Raw genomic sequence first — 11,324 nt, 5'->3', positions numbered from 1 at the left:
TATTTTTTGTGAAGAATGGAAGAAAAATGTAGGTGTACAGTACAATGCAGAAATTTCATGTATTATTGGAGAAAAAAAAACACATTTACAAATTTAGCCTACTAATCTAGATTTCAAACAAATTTACACACACAAACAACCTAAAATTCATACAAAAAAAAAGAGATCCTGCAAACCTGGGTTTTTTCTTAATATTTCTTTTAACATTTCTCTGAATACTAATCTTTTTATACATTCGCATTATCGGCTCTGCCTAAGTACGAATTATCTTTCGTAAGAGCCACGGAAGAAAATTCTTCAACCTTCAAAGGAACTGTTAAATTGAAGTACTAAGACTAAACGGCACACTGTGTGTCCATGGGAAAAGAATCCAGATAATTTTGACATATGTTTGACATAAACAACATGTGTAACGTGCAAGCTCAACATTATCAGGTGGACATTAATTTATTTGTAGTCACAACTTAGAAAGTTAGTTACAGTTGCGTGCCAATCAATACTTATGCACAGGTATCAACACCGAACTGTCTGGAAACTTGGCTTTAAAAGCACGTGATACCAAAGTGGTATATGTGTAATGGGTGTTGAACAATGTAGTAGGTTATGACCCTATTAAGACCTTGCACGCTACAACTCATTAAGACAAAATGTAATGTTGAAGAAGTTATATTTTTAAATTGTCTTTTTTTAGAAGTTGTCTCGTAGAATTGCATTAATGATATAAACAAAAAACACTCTGATGTTATAAAGGTCAATTCCTACTAACCAGCGCATAATAGCAGCATCTGTAGCACTATTTCATTGTAATAATATTCCCGTAGCGCCATAAAACTCTTATTTATCGACATCGTTGTCAGCACGGTGCTGATGCTTGCGTCGAAATAGTGGGATTTGACCCTTACTAAATAACAGATATAATGATATTTTTGTGAGAACGTGCGTGTAGAAACCTCTTAACACAGTAAATTAGTATACTAAAACATCGCAAACACAATTTCCCCTACTATGGATTGTAGTATGGTGCATTCAAATACACACATTTACCTAACATTTATTAATTATCTAATCAAATACATAATAAACAACGTCAAGATTTAAATCTAGTGGTAATTTTAGTTTATAAAAGGAAAAAGGTATACTTAAAAATTAATAGTAACATTAAATAAAAGGATTAAAAAATAAAAACAGTACTACCGTAAATTTTTTTTTTCGATAAGTTCTTGAAGCCTATAAAGTTGGACATGTAAGTTGATATCACTTAACGTATACATTTTAAATGCCCTAATCCATCCGTATCACACGCTCCGTAATCGTATTCGATCCGTATCCGTATCACAAGTGACGTGTCAATTTACAACATGTCCAACTTATGAAATAACTTATTTGAATAAATATTTATTTCTTTGCTATACTAATGAGCAAAGTGTCCTTTTAATGCATCACTATTATGTCTCATTTGGAATTTGAGGTTATACAGGGTGTCCGTCCTATCAAATTTAGAAACAATACCTTCTGGTACTGTCAGCTAATAGTACCCCCATATAGCTATTAAACAGTCTATTTAATTTGTCTATTCGGTCGTTATTCATCTACGCGCAGCTCGAGTACGTGTAGCGCGTACTGCTGGTTTTTTACCTCTAGTTACCTTTTTGCCTTTACCTTTAACGGATTTGTTAGAACGATTACTTTCAATTGAATTCACTCTGCGATCTGACTCGAATGAGAAAGCTGGAATTACGTTCTTAACTTCGGACGGAGATAGGCTGATGGCCAATCTGCGTTTCCTTGAACGTGTCATTCGCATTTCAGCATCAGTTTTGGTAGGCGATAGCTTTTTAGCTTTAGCCTTCTTTGATTTGGCAATTTTTCTAGTTCCAAGTTCGGGCCTCTCCGTATTTTTGGAAAGATTTTGACCTTTCTCTCTCAAGACTGGTTTAGTTGTCTCTTCATACTTTCGTTTTCTAGTAGCTCTAGTAACGACTGTCTTTTCGTTCTCGATGGATTCTTTAGTAGGTCTGGATTCCTTAGTAGCTGTTTTCTTTTGCCTAATCTTTGGGGGACTACGTTTCTGTTTAGTATTTGAAGTTTTAGCCTTTGCAGTCTTCCCTTTCTGTCGACTACGTAACTCCCTTTCCCCGTTAACTTGGACATCCTCCTCCTTTTGAGTTTTATCAATCTTTCTTCGCTTTCTTGGTACTGGGGACTCTTCGCTTTTCTTACCACGACTGGTTTGGGGAAATGCAACTTCAGTTTCGTCCAGCCCTTGACTGCTTTCAATGTAGATGTAATCATCTAATTTAGACCTGGATTTGGCATAAGTTTTCTCGACTGGTTTGACAGGCGGTATGTCGTCATCGTCGGTAAATTTAGGCTCGTTGATTTCGCTTCCTGGAGTATCGTGAGTGTTGGCTCGGATAAGAGCTACATCGTGCTCTATGGAGTTGTTCATGCGACTTTTGAGGTTTTTTATGGTCTCGATCAAGGAGGTTTGTTCCTCTGACTCTGTAGGAGGGTCGTAGGATGTACCAGCCTCTGATGTGCTCGGTTTGCGCTGCTTGTTCTTGCTTCGTCGCTTGTAGAGGTCAGCTTTCGTCATGTCCTGTGAATAAGATAAGTTTATATGAATTTTTTTGATCATTTATATTTGGACATTTTTTATTAATAGATATTTTTTGTAGCTTTCAGCGGTATGTAGTAGGCTGTTAGTCGATTAATAAATAAGAAATGTGTTAAGAAAATATATAATTCCTCATCTTCATTATCGTTAATTATATATCCACTGATGGGCATGAATCCCACCTAAGGACAGGGTTTGGTCCATTTTTCTAAGTCAAATTTGCAAAATAAAATATTATTTATTTTCCGAATAATATTTCTATGCTGTGTGGGCACCACGCATCTAGTGTAAATAACAATGAAAAGAGCGTGCACGGGTATAAAATACTTACGGCGAGCTTAAAGCTGTTATCTTGGCTCGTATGTCCGAGTTCAGTTAAGAGAGACTGCGCGGTGAGGCGACGAGACGCGTCCACTGAAAGTAGACCCGCAATGATACGCTTGCTGTCAGAGGAGATATTGTCCCATGCCGGACCTGTGAAGGAGGATTAAGATGTTTAATTATAATTATACTTTTTTTTAATAATCTAAATTTTGCCCTGCATTATTCACGAATTACATCCAAAGTCACGAGAAAAACAAATGTAAGCCATACAAATATTTCTCCCGGCCCGGGGATCGAACCTGGGACCTCTGCGTGGCAGGCCAACATGGTAACCGTTCGGCCACAGAGGCAGTTACATACATATATAATCATAAGATTTTTGTTCTTGCCTGTGTGTAAACATTATGATACATTAACAACACTATTTGCTTGCGATAGTAGCGTACGATTTTTCGCCACGACGCGTGCGATAAACTTTCTCCATCTAAATAATTAGAAGAATTAAAACTTCCAAAATAACCAATTATCAATACGCATTTTTATTCTACCAGCACGCTTTAGCAAGCTATTGATAATCTAAGTTTAGTTCCCACTATGGGCGTGGTGCTGATGCTGATGTGTGCCGATAGTGGGGTCCGACCCTAAGGAGTACTGACCGTCCATGGTGAAGGCACCGGTGCGAATGCGATCCATGAAAGCCGTAACGGGCTCCTTGCGCGACAGCGGCGCGAACGGCGCGCGCCCGCACACCATGCAGTACTGGAAACAACACATTCTGGTCAACTCAATGCATGCAGGAAAAGCACAATAGTACATTGCGTATTTAAGGACGGTAAATAAGAAATTACTAAGGAGGGTCTATTAAAAGCCCGAAGCCAAAGGCTGAGGGCTTTAATAATATGAGTTTTATATTTTTCACCGTCAATGTTTTTCATCATATTTGCGACGAAACAAATCGATATAAATATGGTTCACAACACATCAATTATATATTTGGCAAATGGCGGGATTTTTGTTTTTTTTTTTAATTCTTCCATAAATAATACGAGTCGACCTAAAACGTTCTAAAAAGCAAAACACGCATAAAAAAAAAATTGCCACATTTTTATACAAAAAATAGTTAAAATCATGATGGCTTAGTTGGTATAACGTCTGGCACGGTAAGCTAGAAGACGTCGGTTCGAATACGGCCGGATCGAAGGATTTTTTTCTGAGTGTTCGATCTTTGTGTTAATAATTATAATTAAAATCAATTAAAAGAAATTCGTAATAATAAGTATTTAAGTCATATGTGGCTGAATTGCAATTATATTCCTGTTTAAATAACATTTTAATTTTAATTTTAAACTAAGTAACATCATTGCTGGATTTTGAACCTGACCTAAATTTGTAGCACGACATAAGTATGCCGACAAATTAAAAAAAAATCCTTACCGACCATGGCTGTAATGGAAAGGAATAGACCCGTGGGTTTTATTCGGGGCATTATAGTCAAGTTAACCACCATGCAATCATACTATTTACGAGCAAATGTGAAGATAAGATTTTTATTTCTCAGATGAAACATTCGACAGGGTAATGTGCGTAATAAATGATTTAAATGACAGTGCATAGGTGAGGAACAGGTATCGATCGATTCACCAAGTTCACGTGTACCGTTAGCGTTTTGAGATTGAGTCGTGGACTACTTAGGAAATGGTCACAAAGGTGGCGTTAGAATGGAAGGATGGGGTTGAACGTTGGCAAGAGTTGTCTATACTCACAAAGATGACACCGAGGCTCCACAGGTCGACACTGGGTCCGTACGGTGGCGCGTTGGCTGAACGCGCGCGGGACACCACTTCAGGTGCCGCGTACGGCAGGCTGCAATGATACCAGGACTAAGTTTAGTTGCCTACTTATCGGTGTCCTACAGGATATGTCACAAAGAAAGTGCGATGGAATTGCGCGTTTTAATTCCGCCTTCTTCTTTCCATCATGTTTTTCTTATATGGCTCTGCTACATATTGGCCCAACTTGAAAAAGGTGGCCACCTTGGATTCAATTAACAACCGTGCCAAGAGGCTTATAGGTGACTCAGGGTCGTATTCTAGAACTCTATACAATGCTCAAGTCAGGATTGCACTGGAAACACAAACACTGGAAATACGACCCTAATGGCAGGGACTTGAGTATGATTTCGAGTGCTTTAAACCATACTCAAATCCTGACTTGGGCTTCTACCCAATAGTAGAGTTCTAGAATACGACCCTATTAGGGTCGTATCTACTCGTCTCCGTATATTCCAAAAATATACTGCATCAAGTGCTGTTCCATTCGGTGGTGTGGCCAAAACCAGCAAAACATTACAAAACAAACGGAATTAAATTTAATCGGTAATTAAATATGTAATTTTGTCATTTACGTCCATTAAAGTAAAGCTTAAACTGGTCGTATTGAAGTAAAACAATTGATTGGCTGGCCAATCGGAGCGCAGTAAGGATTTGGCAGAATGTTTTCAAACAAATAAAATGACATTTCGTCTCTATTTCTGGTTATATGTATACTCGATGGTAATAACTTTGTGTTTGAACTTATTTTACCAAATACAGACCTAAAAAGTGTCAGCCAGTACAACAAAAACTTAAAGTTTATTTTTGGTGAATTTATTAAAAGTCATGTATATTTTGGTGGTAGATTACAGCTACGATTACCATTAATAAATGGGACTATCGGACAATGTTTTCCTATTGGCAGGACGTTCGCAGTACCTGAAGCAGGGCGTCATCATGCGCGGGCGCGAGTCGTGGTCGGGCAGGCGCCGCGCGAAGCCGAAGTCCGCCACGCGGATCGTGGCCTCGCCCAGCCGGCACGACGTCACCAGGATATTCTACCGGCATACAAACATGAACCTTCTCTTCGTGATGCTTTCTCTAAATCAAGCGATCGATTACAAGACCGACGGGATATGACTGCTTCTACGCCAATATTTATTACTCAAATGAGCTCTGAAATTTTCCTATTACTTAAAAAAGAGAAACCAGAAATTTTGTCATTTAGGAACGTGCAATTCTTTGTAAAATAAGTCAGTAAATCCGGTAGAAAAGAACAATAGAAGTGCCTAAAGCTTACTATTAGAACCGCTGTTGCCAAAAGCAATCATGGCTGTGGCTTATGCCGAATGAAGTCCTTTTGCGTACGCCACAACCGCATACATGACAGTACAAAATTTGTAGGCGTTATATTTTGTCTTTTGCTTTTTGTCCGATTTGTACTATTTTGTTGTGGTTTTTTTTATTGTATTCTTTATTTCAATCATTAATTCTATTTATTTTCTTTTGTTTGTCCGTGTTATCAATTTTTTTTTGTATTTATGTGTTGTGGCGTTGCAATAACGCCCTAATCTTCTTCTATTCTATTCTTTTCTAAAATGCACATAAACAAAATGATAAAAACTACGAAATCTTGATAATGATTGGTCATAATTTTGAATTTAAAAAGATGTAACAAATTTCGGATTGTTAATATAATTTAAACTTTACGCGGTCGCTATATCGTTGAAAGTTTAACACCGTTACGACGTTTTGATTTTATATTGAAATTTTATTCAACGTGCATCTTGCAGTCAGTAGCTGGACTACGACCAAACGATTAACTCGAGGGTGCTGGTTCGAATCCAGCCGAATCGAATATTTGAATCGAATGAAGAAAGTGTTCAATCTTTGTTATTAATAATTATAAAACAAGTTCTTTATGGATCTGTCTAGGGAACCTCCCGTCCCTTAACGTTGGTTAAGGACTCGCCTCTGGTTTGAGATCGCGGTGCACGATCCTCCTAGCCGCCATGTGGTTGACGGCGATGGCGAGCTGGACCAACAGCCGCCGCGCCACTCGTTCGGAGACTCCGTTCGCAATGTGCGACGACAGCTCGCCCCCGACGCATAATTCGGTTACTATATAGGTGAATGCCTGACAAAAAATAGAAAATTTAATAAGAATCAAGTGGTACTTTGAGTAAATTAAGCTCTGCTGCATACGCAGTTCGCAGAATACATGAGCTTACTGATGTTAGTACTGCTAGACTAGTTTACTTTAGGAATGAAACTATTTTTCCGGATTGACTGTCAACCGTGACCATGGGACCTGTAAAGGGCCCGAAACGTCGGTTTGTTTGAAAAAACAAATATACGCGATTTAAATCCGGAAAAATAGTTTCATTCCTATGTGTAACAATCGCGAAAACCTAAGAACTCGATAGTTTACTTTAGTTACTTCCATAGTATAATTTCAAAAGCGGCAAATATTCAAACCATATTTGTATTGCAAAAACGAGCGATTCGTTCTGTGTACCGTCTAGGCTCTCGGGTTTCTCTCAGAGAAAAGTTTAAGAAGACTGGTATATCATGACTGTGGCATGTGGTACATTTACTCAAATATTTTATATGCCCGTAAAAATATACATAATTTCAATAAGAAAGAAGATATCCATAATATTAACCTTAGAGCTAAGTTCAAACTCATGGTACCACGATTTTGTTTAACCAAGGTAAACAACTGTTTTATGGGGAACTGTATACGTTTTTACGATAAGATTCCGGAGCATATATTAAGTTTATCATTTCCTAAGTTTAATGACTACATAAAAATTTTTTTGATCGAAAAGTCATATTACAAAATTGAAGACTACGTGTTCGATAAAGATGTATGAAAGACGACACGGCTCCAGAATGTACACAAATTTGATTCAAAGTGCATAGCATTTAAGTTTATTCGAAAAGAGCAATCCCTAGAGTTTCTTGCTCATTCTTCTCAGGGAGGTCAGCGTAGTGAACGAGTAGTAGCGTAAATGTGACGTTTACAAGTGTAAATTTATTTTACCATGGAATAAATAATCTTTGACTTTGAAATAATAATAATAATAACGCGGGTGCCATGGACACACACATAGACAACCACAACCGTTGTGGTGGTAACCGTTCGGCCACGGAGGCAGTTAATTACATGTTAATACATATTTATATAGTCTATAAGGACGCGGTCGCATTATGTCGTAGCGTTTTATTCATCGTTAGACGACTGTCGCATCTAGCCTGTTCCCATATCACGACTCATCTGTCGTGACTGTGTCGTGGACGTTTATTTTTTTATTTATTATTATTAGGCACATCAACATCATATGTATTTGACAATCAACAAAAATTAGACACGAGACTAGGATTGATTCATATGACAATTACAGACGTACACAACATTCGCTATATACTGCACTATACATATATATATATATTCAATTTCACGACAACAACACAGACATAACTACACAATGTTTAAAAAAAATACTTGGTAAATATTTTTTTTATATAAATTGAAAATTAAAAAAACATACATACAAAAACCTACAGTCGAATTGAGAACCTCCTCCTTTTTTGAAGTCGGTAAAAAATAGGTTTGTTACAAATACAGAGCGCGCGATTTTACGCTAACAGCCGACCGATATTGAAGCTTACACTCACCGTATCATAAAAAACTTCATGCAGTGTAATAATAAAGGGGCATCCCTGACAGGCTTTCAGCAGCTCTATCTCTTGCTTGATGTCTTTCTTTTGCGATGAGATTATCTGAGAAACAAATTGATACCATTTTCACTAAAGCGTCTCATTTACATTTGTAAATGTTTAGTAGCTACACCTCTCGCTAACAGCGAAGGATTAAATACATGCCAAAAAGAAAAATACAAAACTCACTTTAACAGCATACTCCTTTCCACTTTGCCGATGGATACACTTCCGACATACTGAATACGACCCATCTCCTAACACGGGTGTACTCAGATCCACAGCGTACTGTTGGAAAAAGGGCGAGTCCTTCGCTACCCAGCCTTTCAGCTTGTCGTTTCTCGTGCCTGTCACCTGAGTCCATATCTGGTCGGATATAATATTCTCGGAGAATAGGATGCTTGGTGCTACGTAGGAGTAACCTGTAATGAAGAGAATTTATGACAATATTATAAACTTTAAAACGATCAATACCTTTTCAAGTGGCCAGTTGTAGAATGTCAGTAACAATAGAAATATACGAACTAACCTTTTAAAGTTTTGGATTTGTTTACCTTGTAATGTACACTTAGTAGTGAAAACGTGGCGACCAAGTACTCGATCACATAGCAACCAAGTTGTGATGTATTAGAGACCAAGTTGTGATCACTACGCGACCAAGTGGTGACCATTTTGTGATACTTTAGTGACTTAGTTGTGATTATTTAGCTTCCAAGTAAACTGACCAATAAACAGTTTGTCGCTGTGCTTCGGCGCCTGTGCTGGCGAGTCAGTGGGCGGCATGCGAGTGAATTCGTCGGCGAAGTTGCACGTGTCCTCCGCGTGAGACAGGGCGGGCACGAACGGGGCGGCAATTTCGCGACGAGCTACACCTTCCCAGTCCAGATTCTGTAAACAATAAATATAACCATCATATAAATACACCGTTCACACGCTTTCAATTATTATCACTAAAACCATTAAAATATATACGTACGATACACAACAATAATCTAACATCAAACGAAGAGATGCTGGTATTAATGCTGATGCGGTAAATGGATAACCTTTATAATTTAACTTAATTTAAATATAGAAAAATAGGTACAGAGATGTGGCTAGGTCCCAAACTAGGATTCCCTGTACTATGGGTAGCTAGGTCGACAAAAAAAGATGGTTTACATTTAATTTTGGTACAGACGGCAGCACATCAAGCTACACATTGCGCATCTTTGGTAATTCGAGTCGTTTTGAACATTAAGAGTTTTAAAGTTTTAGACAAATGAAGATTTTACTTAGTCGATTGATCTAGAAATCGATGCGTAGTCCGTCAACATTATTTAAGTGTACCTGGAAAAAGGGATGCCTTTTCAATTCTTCCGCGTCACTCATTCCACCACCAAGACGCTTGCGGGGATCCTTTACAAGCAGCCTGAAATTAATAAAACACGTATTCATAAATTGGCGAAATATTAAGACTTAGATATTAAGATTTTTGGGAGAAAAATGTGGTAGTATATTTAGGGGGCCTAAGTTCGGCAACAGCATCAGTATCATGATCCACCGCATTACTAAGATGTCCACTGTTGGCAAATCAGATTGGCGAAAGAGAATTACTCGCGCAGTTGTTCCCTTACAGATCAAAGGAGTTGCAAATTGCATTCAGAATATAATCAGCTCGAGTGTACGTGCATACAATTGCAAGTGCACTTCGCTCCTAGTGTCACAGCCGAAGCGCACTTTAGTATGCGCAAGTTGTCCCTCGTGTAGTCTGAATTAACATAAAGGTATTCCCCCAATAGGAAGGGCCCATTAAAAAACCAGCGTCATAGCCCAGTCTGGCTTTAGCTTTTTTATATGTTTGCATACGTCACAGCCGCTGATTTTTGTAATATTTCTGAATTTATTTTGTGTCTTTTATAACGTGGCTTTGCAATAAATGGTTTCTATTTCTATTTCAATAGATGCCGCAACTAAATTTCGCTTTAATTGCTTGACTCACGCGGTCTTCGGCGAAGCCCTCGTTCGTATACCTAGTTTGCCCTCCTTGTCAAAACCATAGGTTCTATATCTATGGTCATAACTAACGCATTTGTATTTTAGTAACTTTCGAGATATTGGTACCTACAGTTTTGTTTTTTAATATCAATTACGCAGATTTTGCTTAACAATAAAACAGCAACTAAATAAGATAGAAAAAAAATAAATCGTTCATAGAAGGTTCTAGATCTCGTTTCGCTGATTCCAAATAATATGTTAATAAATCAATTTCGCTAAAAATTTCGATTGCGTTGCTTATGTTACGGACAGCAGTAGTAGGGTCTGCATACCCTACATTTTATAGCTTATGGACACCACGATTGAGACAGAGTTATTTATTATGAGTTCTCCATAATACAAACCATTAAGAGTTCATATTAACCTCAGCTCCAATTAAAATTTGTCCCGTACGGTTCATTTTGCCTTAGGTCGAGGGACAGTGAAACCAGTTTTATTTCAGAAATTATTTTTTTACAAAGAAGTTAACGCCATTTGAAAAATGTATATCGTATACCATACGTGTACTATTTACTTCAATTAATATAAAAAAAAAATCTTTGGTATATGTAAAGTACTTGTTGAATACAGCGGCTTTCTTGTAAAATTTCGAAGTAAGTTTTTCCGATCGTGAAAATTTTTAGGAAACGTGTTTTCAGCAGGATACAATTGAGGATATACAATCCTCAATTTTACTATATATTTTTTCCTAAGAGATTGATTCAACATTTTCGCTGTTATGCGGAATAAACTAAAGCCATTTGAACTAATATTGATTCTTAACACTTACTTAGCATTTACAGAAACTCCAAGCTCTATCCGTTGTTTTCAGA

General features: G+C 37.6%; 1 protein-coding gene across 1 annotated transcript in view; it reads right to left on the bottom strand.

The window, feature by feature from the left end:
* Positions 1-1,172: 1,172 nt before the first annotated feature.
* LOC113233679 (ribosomal protein S6 kinase alpha-4-like) overlaps positions 1,173-11,324 on the bottom strand; it is a 175,878-nt gene continuing 165,726 nt past the window's right edge. Inside the window, exons 8-17 of the mRNA XM_026468854.1 lie at positions 9,805-9,886; positions 9,201-9,363; positions 8,665-8,897; positions 8,434-8,538; positions 6,725-6,889; positions 5,692-5,810; positions 4,705-4,804; positions 3,598-3,700; positions 2,949-3,091; positions 1,173-2,599 (exon numbers count right to left, since the gene is read on the bottom strand). Of these exons, the coding sequence (XP_026324639.1) occupies positions 1,586-2,599; positions 2,949-3,091; positions 3,598-3,700; positions 4,705-4,804; positions 5,692-5,810; positions 6,725-6,889; positions 8,434-8,538; positions 8,665-8,897; positions 9,201-9,363; positions 9,805-9,886 (2,227 nt within the window). The 3' untranslated portion in view covers positions 1,173-1,585. The remainder of the gene's footprint in view (positions 2,600-2,948; positions 3,092-3,597; positions 3,701-4,704; positions 4,805-5,691; positions 5,811-6,724; positions 6,890-8,433; positions 8,539-8,664; positions 8,898-9,200; positions 9,364-9,804; positions 9,887-11,324) is intronic.

Source organism: Hyposmocoma kahamanoa, unplaced genomic scaffold, assembly GCF_003589595.1.
Source record: "Hyposmocoma kahamanoa isolate Upper Pololo Valley unplaced genomic scaffold, ASM358959v1 79, whole genome shotgun sequence".
Lineage (NCBI taxonomy): Eukaryota > Metazoa > Arthropoda > Insecta > Lepidoptera > Cosmopterigidae > Hyposmocoma > Hyposmocoma kahamanoa.
This window is presented reverse-complemented; position numbering and strand designations above follow the sequence as displayed.